We start from the raw sequence: 14,428 nt of genomic DNA, 5'->3' as shown, positions 1-14,428 counted from the left end.
AAATAGCAGTTAGACTGACTGTAAGCTGATAGGTTTAACTTTACTTGATCCGTCCCCGAGTTTGTCCAGCCTAGATGGAGTCGGCGGACTGCAACTCTCCTCACGAACCCACGAGATAAATTAGGGTACAATCAATGGGCACATTCCCGACATGGGGCTCCCTCGATTTAGTCAGAGAATACCTTGCAGTTGAGAGTGGCTTCATGGGATCGTGTCCTTGTCATTGTGCGGGAAAGAAGATGCAGCATAAAATCTTGGCAGATCTCCAGAACACCAAGCAAAGTCACGTTCTCGCCAGGCCGAGACTCCGAAATAAACCGCGCTGGTTTTCACCAGATAGAATCGAGGGACTCTGGTGAGTAATATTCCTCGGTATTTTTATTCTTTCTACCGTAGCACAGGTATCCGAAGGCTACGTCCATTGTGGTGACGAAGTTCAGACAAACGTGACCTGGACTGTCTTGGCGCGAGAGCCTGCTTCTTCCCTTCCCGGTATGCTTGTCCTTGATCGACACCAAATCATCACAACCCATCAAAACAATAATTTCCATGTCTTATCAGTATCACTTGTGCGATTGATAAGATATCGGTAGCCATTGACTCATAACAATCTGCCTGGAGGTATCAATGCCTTCGTAATCCAGAGGCTTGATTGATCATACTCCCACACCGGATCCGACCACGATATGTCAGCTACGATACACCAGCCTGCGTCCGTGACGGATTACTCCGATATCTCATTCTTTCTATCTCCTTCGCATGCCTTCTATTGAGGCTCTGTCCTGCCTCGAATGCCCTTTTCCTGCCAGCTGATGGTGGTGTGATGTGAAGAAGCCAGCCAAGCTGCTCACTCGGTGAAGAAGGCCGCCTCAGCCTCCACCAGTGCGACACCCACCTTTTCCTGCCTAGACCTGCCTATTTCCCGGGCGTTTTCAGTGGGAAATCTGGCTTTCTACGTGACTGGATGGGTTGTTCTTTGTCCCCGAAGGTGTGCATCGCGTTGATCAGTGGGTGCGTGGTTGGCATTGCATGCGGATGGAGAGGGGTGTCAGCCGAGGGGTAACTAACTGCGACTGGGGCAGTGTTCACCAGAGCCTCACCCCTCGTTGACCAACATCCCCTCTTCTCAGGCACTGTTGTTTGAGCAACAGATCTCTGCTTGATTCTCGCGCGCACGACTCGATGGATAATGCGAGCAATGTGCTGCACCGACCCGAGTTTTGCGGTGCGGCCCGGAACCGCCCCCAACATCTTCAGCGCCTGCTGGTACCTCTTTGTCCCAGATACCCATATCAATTGTACCTGCTCAGCTGAAGCTCCTAGTACGAGGCAAGGCAACGAGGCAGATTGGGAAGAATTTTCTTCTTGTACGAGGACTGACACAGCCTCCGCCTTGAATACCAGACGTCTTCCCACTCTTGATACCTCGTTTTCCTACTCATTCTGGTGTTTGATTTTGTCACATCCAGACCACCAAAAGCACACATGTGGTTCGGACATTGCATCCTCATAGTCGAGTTGAGAAAGCCTGATCATGGCCGCCTCGTCAAAGCCATTCTCACCGGTCGCGAAACATTCGACCCCCTTCCGCGTGCCCTCACACCCTTCTCTCATAATCTGCCCTCAAGAGTATCATCCTCACCGAAATCCCTGCTGCCATTACGTCTTCGTCTGCTATTCTAGTTTCTCATGTCACGTTTCAGACCATACCACAAAGGCGTGTGCCCGATGAAAGAAAGACAGAAATTACCTTTGTCGCCCCGCCCGTTTCAATTTCTCAACCACTCTTTCTCTAACTTTCTTCTCTCGCTCGCTCCGAGAGGTTTTGATTCAGTATATACTTTGTCCTAGGAAACTGGTGGCTGAAATACTCTGCTATTACTGCAAGCCTTATATATTGATAGCCTCATCACCTGCTTCACGAATCGCACATCATTCCGTGCTGAAAGTTCATCATGGGCCGTACATCCAGCAGAGATAGGCTTTGCCCAGAATGTGTCAGGCTGAACGAACGCCTAGCAAAAGGACTACCTACTCGGCATTGCAGGCATCGTAAGTTTCTCTCATACTTCCTGGCTACGATCAATATGCTGACTCGTTAAGATGGCTGTCCGGCGCCCCTATCGAGCGGCGGACTATGTGGAAGGAAGAAAAAGCGGGAGGACTATGGATGCTTGGATCGTAAGGGTGCCCGTGAAAGAATCATCGTGGTATCAGTAACTGACAGCATTTAGATCCTGCCCCTCCGCCGCCACCACTACCTCGAACCTGCAATTTTGAGAGATGCCATCGAGTTCTGTCGAATAAACTCTCGTACTGTGACTTTCGTGAGTGGAACTACACGAACCAATCTTTGGCTTCTTGTACTGACAAACACAGACAAATGCACAGTGTCCGGCTGCAAGAACTCCTCCGATGTAGTGAATGGGGTTGACTTCTGCCTTGATCGTACGCATTTACCTTTCCATTTAAGGGTACTCCATGCTGACAAGGTCTAGACAGATGCTCTGTACCCGAATGCCAGTTTTTGCGAAAGAGAAATCAGGCGGATGATCTCCTCGTTCTGGCTTTCTTCTGTCGCCCTCGTGAGTTCCAGCATCAGGACTTTTAGATCTTGCTAACCAGTGTCAGACGAGTGTGCCACCGATGGCTGTCAAGCACAAAAGGTCTCTAAAAAGAACCATTGCGAAGCTCGTATGTTTATCTTACTATTCCCATATTCACATCAATACTGACAGTTCCAGATTCCTGCACAGTTACCGACTGTCCCTCTGCCCGCAATTCAGACCTAGGGACTTGCTGCCTCGTGCATTTCCGCGAACAGGTCGGAACTGAAGCCGCTGCTCGACGCGAAGCCGAGATCAAAGCCGACCTCCACGCAAAGGCGCAAGCTGAAGCCGTTAACCGGGCCGAAGCAATCAAACAGGCCGAAGCCATTAGGCGGGCGCAAGAGTATCAAGATTCTGTTAATTTCGCCCGCAAGCTGGAGAAAGAGCAGCGGGAGCGCGAAGCAGAAGAGAAGATCTTGAGAAGCCACAAAGCGAAAATGGAGGAAGATGAGGACCGCAAGTTGAAAGACGAGATGAAACAGAGAGAGGAACGGGAGGATGCTGAGCGAGAGAGAAAGAGGAGTGGGATGGAGGAGAGGAAGAAATACCATTCCCAACGCCAGTGGCAGAAGTCCCCCCGAAGCAGCGGCTCCCATTTCTATGACGAGCCGACCCCCGACAACCACACTCAGTACCCTCCCAGTCCTAGCTCTCCCCGAAACAGCGAACCTTTCGTCTACGAAAATCCACATCGCACGAGAACGAGACGAACAGCCGAAAGTCACGAGAATGAGAGGAGCACTGGTAGAGGAGAACACAGACGCTCTGAACGTGACAGCAAGACGAGCGGCGATAGTCATGTGCATGTTCATCAGGATGAAGATGACGATGATGAGGCATACCACTCTGCAACCAATTCCTACGATCCTGATGAGCGCGAATACCTGCGCCCAGCAACGACTTCATCGAAGCAGAGGGTAAGGGGATTCTCAACCGCGAGCTTGATTGGTGCCGGGCCTGGGTCCAGGTACAAAGATGACGGAGGATATTGTCGGGACGACGGAAGGAAATCTGGACCAAAGAGCGACGATGGAAGATATCGATATGACGACGAACGAGAGCGTAAGCACGATCATGAGAAGGTCACTGAGATAAGAGATGCGAAGGATGGAAGAGGCTGGTGATCATTCTGCATTGCCTTTGTTGTGGGAGGTTGGCTTCATTCCTTCTTCGCTGTCCTTCCTATCTGCTTTCTACTTCTTCCTTACTTTTGCTTCATCTTCCTTGTCTGCCTTTTATCATATTTGGGGGAGCGGGAGGGATGTGATGGGACTTTATTCCTGGGCAAAATTGGATTGGATTGGATGAATGGATGGAGACTGCAAGTGGGGGCAGAATAGAATGGTGGTGTTGTAGGATTCTGGATTCTGAATTTTTGTGCTCTTCTTCGGTTTTCGTCATGTGTCTTGGTTCTTTCTTTTTGAGTTGGGACCGGCTGGGGTATCCATTTTCTGCGGCTTCAATAAGAGATGGCAACTGGGAATTTTGGGAATTTGTACTTTTCGGCTTTGGGTTTGGGTTTTGGAATTTTGGTTGTGCTTCGAGGCACCCATTGATATGATACCCAAAACGCGCATACAGTGAATTCTGGCAAAAGACACGGAGGAGCCAGTCTCGAGAATTGAATGGAAATGAAATGGAATGGATAAATTGTATGCTTTGCTATGTCAGATGCAATGTTCGGAATCGGATTTTCTTTTGGTGGGAGGGTGGGGGGTTAGGGGTTGTTTTGTTGGTGGGGTATGGGTAACGAAGTTCATACGATAAATGAAAATCACTATGAGATTGACTTTGGCTGCGAAATTCGATACTTGTAGGTTCTGGCTTCTAGTTTATTGATACTGCACGCTGTCATTGATTGGTTGTTCCAGTCCACAACAAGTAGAAGCCCTTCAAGTACACCGCCTTCCCTCCCCTCCCTTCCGTCGGTTCATGCAGACTACCCGAGCGACAGTCGAGCAGTATCAGGTACTTGGGTGCTCATCGCATAACTCACGCTTGAGCTATTGATCTCGATCGCGCGCGCTGGGGAAGGAAAGGTCCGATTATATCCTGCAGTAGAGTCTCAGCACCCATGCTTCTCTCCCTCGTCGAAAGACCGGATATTCTGTGAGGTGGGTGATTGATGATGATGCACAGTAGGTGTGGAATTCCGCTGTCGAAGGATGGTTTGCTGTCATCTCACTTTGTGTTGTTGCTCTTTGTACTTTCCGCTACACTGCTAATTGTTTGACTGCTTTCAGTTTGCTGCTTAGTATATTTCACAGATAGACAACATCACCTCCACCAAGCTCACTGAAATTTTTTTCTTTTTTTTAAAAAAAAATGTATATTTGAGAGTCCTCTTAGTGGGACTAGTGGAGATGGAGATGTTGAAAAACGCAGTTCCGTGGGACGGTACCTTTTCGGAGTGGTAGGAAGTTTGGAAAGGGAAATGGGCGGAGGAATGACCGGGGAAGGTTTATATGCTTTTTCTGGGCTGGTTGGTGCGGGTTGAGATTTTCTTGGTGTGTTTGGAGGTGAATATATGTATTGGAGGGTTGTGGAGGGTGGAGAGGGGAGAGGGGAAGTGGGGGATAATTGGGGACTCACGAAATATGTCAATTGACTGACTGGGGAGATGGCTTGAAAAGCCACGTGGAGGTGGATAAGCATATATAGACGAGAACGAACAATATTTTGCTTTATTTTCTGGGACGTTGTCAAAACAAGTAGCGATTCAAATGAAGATGGAATCCCCTTGCATGCCATTGCTGACATTGTATTTCGACTGCGTGTCTGACAATATCTTATTCCACCTTGTCGTCACGAGAGGAAATCAGTGATCGTGCGCTGTGCTGATATCCTACGGCTTCTGACTTTTCCCCTTCTTGTATCTTTGTCCGTTGTTGTCACTTCATGTGCTGCTGTCAAAGCAGCTTTAGATATGCTTGTAAACCTTTGAGAGCACTGATTAGCGCAGACTGGTTGTAAGAAAGGGGACGTACTCAATTTGAATTGAGTGTATTGCGGATTCCGATTTTCCTCGTGATGGGGGAAATATCTGATATGATGGGAACTATGCTTCTTGCTGTGAATGACTCATATGATTCACCATGTGAGAGATTTCGTTTCATTGAGACGTATGAGCAAGTTGTTGGTGAGATTTATATACGTCTCGAATTATTCCTCGCAAGTCACGTCATGTTCGCGTGTAATCTTTTTGTGATTCCGGAGTAGTGCACGCGAGTAGTGAAATTGATCAATTTGAGCAGTTGGTGAATGAATGACTGTGTGTCAATCTAGGCAGATTGACACGGTTGATAAGATCAAAGAGCGTAGATGGGATATATAGCTAGCAGACCTAGGAATTGCCTCTACAAGAATTTTGAGCTGAGAGAAGCTGTGACAAAGTGTGACTCGGAGATCGGTGAGGGATGAGTTGGGGATGAGTTTTTTGCTCTATGAAAAGAGATAATTCAATTTTTTAGAGGTGTAATTTTATGATGGTGATGATGTTTGAACAGGTTGAAGGAGGTGGGAGTGCTGTCGTTTGGAGGCGTGCTGCCGATTCATAAGCCACTATCGTCAACTATATTCTAGTCTTATCAATCAGTGATAACAAAGATAACACTGAATCGGGATGTTCAATAAATCAACCCAAAACAAGATATCTCAGCCCGCACCGCTCTCAGCTCCTTCTATGGCCAATTGGGGTGTCCGCCCTGGAATCTGCTCCTTGTGGCTTCCTTCAGTCAAGGAATAGTGCTTAGAGATGTTTTCAGTCCTAAGCTGCTCTTTTGTAGTTGATTATTTCACAAATTTTGATCGGTAATCGCTCAATTTGGGGAGCCGACTAGACTCACAAGTTTTCGTTTGTGTCGTAGGGTGGTGAATATTTGGTTATGCACTAGCGAGGGAATCACAGTACACCATTGGAGAGATCTATTGCTGCATGTCACAGCGCAGAAGCTATTAGTGGAGCCGATCTGTATAAAAGCTGCGTTATCTAGACTTCGTAGGAGGTAGGCCCGCAAAACATCCCGAAACTCGTTCATGGCGGCCTTAAGTGGATGTCTCTAATGGAACTTAGTACACACTTGTCATTCATTTTGTGGTACCCAGCGAGGCGAGGGGAGGTAAATCTACTCTTCTTCTTATCTCTTTGGATTGAAAAGATCGAAAGAACGATTCGTGCAACTGGGCGGGTGACTGGATTGTTGTCATCTGCTGGTTTGCTGTCAAACTAACCGAGCGCTGCCCTCTTCGGGAAGAATTCAGTCTGTGATACCATGCGAAGGGAATTGTGAACAAAGACTTATTTCAACTGGACTCTGGACTCTGGAGCCCTGAAACTGGAGTCTGACAGGAAACTGGAATCAATAGCAAACTCGAGCCATGCCCGGCCCTTCCATTGGTGTTGTTGGTATTATTGGCGTTCTTGGGGATCTGGTGTCTTGTTTGAGATTGTTGAGGCGTAGATATAGTCTACTTCCATCTCGACCACCTCATTCACTCTATCTGTTCAAATTCAGCTGCAGGAAATTAGCCGATTCAAGTTTACATTCTGTTTCACAGAAAAGGATATGATTCGAGACACTGGAATATGTAGCTATGGCTTCTATACCAAGTACATCAGCCACTCGTAGTCTTTCAGCATCTCCCAAAAGCTGATGCTTCAATTTGCGAAATATAACGATTGGGATTACTACTAGACTCACACCTACTGCAGGGTGAATAACAGCATACTGGTGCTCTGGGTCGCGTGACTTTGGAATTATGCCCATCAATTTGGTGTGGAGGCGCTTCATGGTACGGGAGTGAGTGTATATATGTATGTATGCATGTATGTGTGCGTATGTATATATACGTGGGTGAATGTACAAATCCGCTCTCAACCTCAAACTACTCAAACAATTTCCTCTCACCTCGCCGGCCCGATATCACAGAGGTTTCCTACCATACACCGCATAACTGGATCCAGTCAGCACAAACTCACGTCTTCCGTAAGCATCAGGGGTTGAAGGAAAACTCACATGGGATAGTATCCCTGAACACTCGTATCTTTCATACTTTTCCTCACATCCGCCAGGAAGACCTCCAGCTCTTCTTGGGACCAGCCCAATCCCCTCGTGAATACAGCCATGCTCAACCCCGCTAGTCCGGTACTGAAGTTTTCATGCATCCACATTCCTGGGTACCAAATCAGCCTCACTCCCTTCCTCTAATCCAAACTCCCCCATTCGAGCCCAAAGCATCGAAAATGAAAGGAAAGGCTAAAAGACCACTCACCCAACTCCTTCAACTTCCTATCCTTCGGCCACCTATTCTGCGGCCACTTATACCTCACCTCCACCACATCTTCAAAACCCGCCTCAATAAGTTGCGCTTTATAATCCTTCGCACTATCACATGGTCTGCCTAGTTTTACTGTTCCTTCTAGGATGAGGTCGGACCATTTCTTGACGGCGCAGTCTTCGGGGAAGGAGTTGTCGTTGTCTTCGATGGGGAATTTAATGTCTTTTACTTCGAGCCAGCCGCCGGGGATGAGATTACTGTTGGGGTTGAGTGTGAGAGGCTTGGTTTTGAACGGAAAAGAAGAGCTGGAGAGGGAAATGGGAAGATGGTGGAAGGAGAGAGGAGAAGCTTACTCGAAGCATTGTTTGAAGCAACGGGGCCAGTCGGACACGCAGCCTACCATCATGCGCATGTTGATGAAGTCGAATTTGTATCTGTACTCCCATGGTTCTTCGATATCGTCGATTTCGAATTGACAGTTTGGTGGTACGCTGTCAATATTAGTAAGTCGTACAGGACATTAGACAGATGTGTTGGGTAACGTACAATGTTGGTTGGATAGGACTCAAGTCAACACCTAGAACCTTGAATCGAATATCAGCTTCACGGTCATCTGGAAACATTCAGGCTACCGTACTTGTGTTTCTGGGTGTTCGTCGGCTTGACAATATTAGCGAAGAGCTTGAATTGGTGTCTCAAAGCGGGTGGGGGCCTACCAAAGTCAATCGCCCAAATTCCTGTCCCCGTCCCGAGATCTAACACCCGGTGGATCTTTTGGTCTTCTGGTATGGGAGCGATGTATAGTTTACCACCGAGCGTCAAGTAATACATGTGATGTTGAAGATCTGATTTTGTGAGTATATTTGGTCACGAGGAAGGCAATAATTTCTACCTAAACGGTCGTTCTCTCCCTAGATTTCGAAATTGTAAACATCCACCCCTGACAAATATATGTGAGTGAAATCTTACCTCGTCATTGGGAAGAAGATATTCTGTGATGTTGATAAGCTAACGTGTGGGATTCATGGTCGAGTGAGAGACCTACTCCCATCTTTATACGCATGATATGTCCGCCCGTTCTCTTGTCGATATCTTAGGATACTTGAACCGATGGATGTAGTAGAACTCAAATCCTCTTCGTCCTGTAAAGAAGCTATTAGAATTTTGTCAAAGTTCCGGAGTCGGGGTCCAGAACATCTCCCAATGCCGAATCACCATCATTAAAGTCATCTGCAACCTGTAGGTCACATGTCAGCTTTGAAGTCGTCGCAATCCGCCTAGAGAGAACGGACGAACCTCCGTCTGTAGTGGGTCGGTCATCGTGTGATGGGATTCTCGATGTGTTGCGTGGCAGTAAAACGTGCCCTTGCGATGTCGTCAGGTGGATTTCCAGAGGATGTTGGAAATGTGCGATCGTGGGTCACATTTTAAAAACGTGGGAGGCCAGGGTTGCATCGACGATGCACGCTTGTGGCCCTGTCAATCTGTGATGTTGCTTTTAGAGTTCATCGGGGTTCATCCCTCTTGAGTAATTCGTCAAGGACATCCTCGCTAGGATAGTCCCGCTAGTCAACAAACCTGTTGGCGACTCGATTGGCTGCATACCCAGCTAACTTGATCATTAATGGACCTCAGGCTGTTTAGCACCGTTCAGCCAGGAATTTTACAGCGGAGACACGGCACTAAACCCCACGCCCCTTGGAGTCTCTGGGATGTCTCGGGCACTGCTATTAATCTGGAAAGATGCCCCGATCCTTAGCTTTCTCAGAGACGGATAGGCTTCGCTGTAACCGAAGGACGACATTCCTCTTTTCTTCCACCTTTCATCCCAGACTATCAAGTTTGTCGGGGACGAGTATCTGGCCTTCGATGAGCAACTTACGGATATCGCTAGGCTTCCTGGCCAGTCACTGGATCCTTGCGACGTTTGTGGCTCTGGCGGCATGGCATACAGTGCGGGTTTTCAGGGGCTGGTATCGATTGCGACACTTTAAAGGCCCACGGATTGCGGCACTGACCCGGTTCTGGGTCGCGCGAAAGATTTCAGCCGGTGGCATGCATCATGATCTCCAGGCGGTGAACGAGAGGTATGGTATGTAGGCTGCTGTGTAACCTTTTTTTGATGATCTGGGGTGGTACAGGATACAAGGATTGACGGCCGACAGGATCGCTTGCTCGTGTTGGTCCGAATGACCTTGTTGCTGGGGACCCCGCGATAATAAAAAGGATGATGGCTGTGAGATCGCCATACACGAGATCGGATGTACGTAGAATTTCCTTAAAGTTTCCTTCTGTCTCAGCCTCTTCGATGTTGACCTTATTTCGAAAGAAAGCTAATTTTCGAGAAGTGGTACGTCGGTGTTCGTTTCGACCCCGTGAAGGACAATGTCTCATCGGAACGGGACGAAAAGAAACACAATGAGTTGAGAGCTATGATGGCTCCGGGTGTAAGTTTTGTCTTCTGTTATCGCGAAAAGTGTTTAACGAATCTTTAAGTACTCCGGAAAAGAAAATGAGGATCTTGAAGGAACCATAGATCGCAACATCCAGGTTTTCATCAATCTCATTCGCACGAAGTATCTCTCGACAGAAACAGAAACCAAGCCAATGGACTTTGCGCGGAAAGCGCAATACCTGACTCTCGATGTAATTTCAGATGCAGCATACCGGGAAGCATTTGGATATCTGAGAACTGATTCTGATTTATACGAGTTCATCGCGACTGTTGAAAATGTCTTCTCGTCCGCCTTGATGGTCACGATTTTTCCTTGGCTCAACTGGGTGCTGCGTCTGAGTATCTTGAAGGCGATCATGCCTTCTGACAAGGACCCTTTGGGAATGGGAAAGATTCTTGGGTATAATCTACGCTAGGTAGAGAATGTTCAACGGGCTAATGAAATTGCAGAATCACAAACAATGTTGTCGCAAAGCGGTTTGGCCCTGATAAGAAAGTCGAGAAGGATATGTTGGGATCCTTCATCGCTCACGGTCTCACTCAAGATCAAGCAGAATCAGAAACGGTTCTCCAGATGTAAGCCTATGCCCATTTTCCCACGTGAACCAAGCTAACACATTCAGTCTGGCCGGCTCAGATACCACCGCAACAGCCATGCGAGCAATCATGCTCCACCTCGTCATGAGCCCCCGCGTAGTCGAGAAACTCCGCGCCGAAATCGACAGCCACACCATTTCCTCTCCCATCACCGACGCCGAAGCCCGCAAGATGCCCTACCTCCAAGCCGTCATCAAGGAAGGTCTTCGGATCTTCCCACCCGTTGTAGGCCTGATGTCTAAAGAAGTACCTCCTGGAGGCGATACCATCGATGGCGTTTTCGTTCCCGGCGGAACCAAGATCGGGTATGGCATGTATGGCGTATTCCACAATAAGGCGATGTGGGGTGATGATCCGGCTGTGTATAGGCCTGAGAGGTGGTTGGACAAGGATGAGGAGAAGCTGAGGGAGATGGATTCTACGCTGGATTTGGTGTTTGGATATGGGAAGTGGAAGTGTTTGGGGAGTGTGGTGGCGTGGATGGAGTTGAATAAGTTGTTTGTTGAGGTATGTCTTGGTGCGATAGTCTGTGGGGATGATGCTGACTTATGATACCCACAGCTTTTCCGACAGTTTGATTTCAATGTTGTTAATCCGATGAGGCCGATGAGATCTGTCTGTTATGGACTTTTCTTCCAGTCAGAGTTTTGGTTGACTGTTTATGAGAGGTCTTGAAGGCTGGTTTGTACTGGTCGGAGTCTTCGAGTATGTCATGGGAGCTTGCCATATGAATCAATACTATGACTCGTTCTCTGCACATCAAAAATGTTTTTGGTTTCCGCAAGATGATTTCATGTTCAGAAGCCTGCTTACTTTGTGCAAACATAAAATCAATCGGCAACCGAAATAAGCTTGGCAGTCGCAATAATTAATGATAGGAACATGGATTTCGTGGAATGATGAGCTCTGGATATCAAGGTCGCATACTGAATCTCAGGTCCATGAGGTCGGTTGTAAAGCTGTATGAGAGATTAGACGTCGTTGATGAAAATGCACAGAGCCATTTGTCTGGGAATGTCTATGGCGGCGTTGTTCGTCCGATGCTCGATTGACAACATACAGAAGCGCGTATTTATGGCATATGCGGTAGCGAATAGGATCCCAGAGATCACAAGTAGCGTTATGGCAAACATCCTTTCAGACCAGACATATATATTTGCAGACAAGTATGAAGTAGAGAGCCTCCCAGAAAAGGTATCAAAAACTTAAGGCTGCGAAGATTCTAAAAAGAGCATGTGTTGTGAAGTGTGTAACTAAGAACTACGTGATGCGCTCCCCAGCAGCGCCATTTCATGTCTGAATTTTGATCGAGCTTGAGCTTGAAAATGGCCAGCCCAGGTGGCATGATGCGATCATGTGACGTAGTAAACAAAGATGAAATCGACAGTGGTTTCTTCAGTGGCAACAACATGCTGCATGGAACTAACAGACGAGGTGAGAACTAGCCAACTAATCACTGCAGATCACATACCGCACTCAATGAACCTACGGGAACTCCACAATAAGAGTTTAGAGAGTCCGTAAAACCTTCTACGAGACCTCTCTCCTGTCCCACTGGCCAGTTCTGCGTTGCGGTCTTGACGATTGGGGATCACTTAAACACCCTCTCACCAGTCTTTATATATTGGTCCAAGCTGGACCGTACTGTCTCGGGATATGATCGGGCGGCTCTGTAAAAGTGAATAAAGGATTGTTTGAATTCACTAAGCTCATGGCCTCAAGTGAGGGGCCATATGACAGATCATGGATCTCGAATAGTTGGGCAGAAAGCTTTAAATACTACTCTCCAAGCTCGATTGTGATATCCTATCATGGATGGCGATAGCTAGACTCTACAGGAGTATGCTTCTGGGGAGTGGCGGTTGAGAACCGTGGCATTGCTTGCAAATTGAAAATTCAGGTGGCTTCATTGGACGGTCGCTGCCAAATAATACTTTTGCTTATGGCTTATCTTCTGTGCAACGACCTGATGAATACGTCTACAATGAAAAAAAAAAAAAAAAAAAAAAAAAAAAAAACAGAAGAATGAATCGACAACAAGTTAGGACTGACGGTGGAAATTCAGTCTCAATTTAAATGATCAGAATAACTTGCCAGAAGACGAGTCGTGAACTGACATGTTGAGAATCGGCTCACTTTTGATGCGTTAGTAGTGGATGTGGGAAATCTGAGGATGATTTACAGACTGGAGCAACGTAAATCTTGCGTGGGCATTACCATGGTTTGTTTTGTCTTTGACTATGAATGAGAAATGTATGGCTCTTATTTATATCTTCCTTCTCCTATCAGCGCCATTCCTTGTACTTCACTAATTGAAACCCCAAGACCAGTCAGTAAGTGAATCGTCAGCACAAATAATTCCCAATTTCTTCTCGCCCCAACCTTTAAGCAATATATAGAGCTCTAAGCTCTGTCTTCAGAGAATACGAAGTACACGAATCACAAGATTGGAACACAAGACTTTCGCCTTCCGTGCTGGACTTTGATCCTAGAATGGAACATACCAACCTTCGGTAATTAAAGCGATGAAGACTTTTACTACCCCATCCAGAGGCGACGTAAGGAGACTATGATGGTTCGTAGCACGAGTGCACGACATCATTGACAACAAAGCTAAGTGTGACAACAGCAATAAGCGAGGGGAGACAGTGCACAATCAACATGGCGGACCAAGGTGCTCCCGCGACAGTAGAAGAATGGCACAATGCTCCTAGGCCTGAGATAAACTTATTTTCCGAGAGAACGAAATAAATGAAGAGCATGAGAAAACCCCTTGACGCCTGTCCCATCTGAATCACCTGCCAGACCTTCGCCACTGCCAAAGCTCCTGAAGTGCTTTCAAGTTCCAGGATTTTCAAACCAAGGTCCAAATATATACCTGTCCAACCCCTAACTAGAACGCCTTCAATTCACCACTCATCCCCAAAGCAATGAAACATATGCTTCTCGCTCCATGATTCACCAGTGCATTCCTAAACAAGATACCTCGTTCCACAAACCAGGCACCATCCCCCCTCTCCCCTCAAAAAATCCCCCGTCTTACACTACTTTCCCACCCCGCCAAGCCCCCATCCCGCACACCAGCCCCCCAGCCACGCAATCCAAGCGTGCAAAGCGACAGAATGCGAGCCGTGTTCGCTAATCAGCCCAATCAATTTAAGCATAAATCCGCATACGAGAAAGACTTGCGTCGGGCGATGATGAGGCTGAAGCGGGTTGGGGAGGTTGTGTATTATGTCGTTGCGGGTTCGACTGCTGGTGGAGAGGGAATCCGAGGGAGGGGGTAAGGTAAGGATGGAAGGGATTGTGATGGGATGGGATGGAAAAGAAGAGGAGGAGTGTTTGGGAAGTATGTATATATATTGGTTGGGAAGGTGGAGGGGAGAGGGTTCTGGATATTTGGTGTATGCAGAGAGAGGTTGATGAAAAAAGGGATTTGCAGTCCTGTTGTGTTTTGTATCACGCACGCACGCACGCATATTATATTTAA

General features: G+C 47.4%; 3 protein-coding genes across 3 annotated transcripts; 2 read left to right on the top strand and 1 right to left on the bottom strand.

The window, feature by feature from the left end:
* Positions 1-1,955: 1,955 nt before the first annotated feature.
* ONS95_012636 (uncharacterized protein) lies at positions 1,956-3,733 on the top strand (the record flags this gene model as incomplete). Its single annotated transcript, XM_058506278.1, has 7 exons — positions 1,956-2,052; positions 2,104-2,181; positions 2,235-2,327; positions 2,380-2,448; positions 2,499-2,585; positions 2,632-2,694; positions 2,745-3,733. The coding sequence occupies 7 exons, from the start codon at positions 1,956-1,958 to the stop codon at positions 3,731-3,733; spliced, it is 1,476 nt and encodes a 491-aa protein (XP_058358805.1).
* A 3,669-nt stretch (positions 3,734-7,402) lies between these two features.
* ONS95_012635 (uncharacterized protein) lies at positions 7,403-9,977 on the bottom strand. The gene is made up of 12 exons (XM_058506277.1): positions 9,183-9,977; positions 9,082-9,123; positions 8,932-9,028; positions 8,856-8,878; positions 8,779-8,797; positions 8,603-8,731; positions 8,524-8,546; positions 8,433-8,470; positions 8,240-8,377; positions 7,881-8,143; positions 7,625-7,781; positions 7,403-7,562 (listed from the first exon to the last, which is right to left on the bottom strand). Exons 1-12 carry the CDS (start codon positions 9,204-9,206, stop codon positions 7,532-7,534), a joined length of 984 nt encoding a protein of 327 aa, XP_058358804.1. The 5' UTR covers positions 9,207-9,977; the 3' UTR covers positions 7,403-7,531.
* On the top strand, positions 9,756-12,068 carry ONS95_012634 (uncharacterized protein; the record flags this gene model as incomplete). The annotated part of the gene is made up of 7 exons (XM_058506276.1): positions 9,756-9,978; positions 10,052-10,149; positions 10,235-10,333; positions 10,383-10,741; positions 10,792-10,917; positions 10,965-11,445; positions 11,500-12,068. The coding sequence occupies 7 exons, from the start codon at positions 9,756-9,758 to the stop codon at positions 11,611-11,613; spliced, it is 1,500 nt and encodes a 499-aa protein (XP_058358803.1). The 3' UTR covers positions 11,614-12,068.
* Positions 12,069-14,428: the final 2,360 nt, after the last annotated feature.

The sequence above is a fragment of the Cadophora gregata genome, assembly GCF_030347475.1.
Source record: "Cadophora gregata isolate MNR1 chromosome Unknown scaffold_6, whole genome shotgun sequence".
Classification (NCBI taxonomy): Eukaryota; Fungi; Ascomycota; class Leotiomycetes; order Helotiales; family Ploettnerulaceae; genus Cadophora; species Cadophora gregata.
Note: the sequence above shows the minus strand (reverse complement) of the source record. Positions and strands in the feature narration are given on the sequence as shown.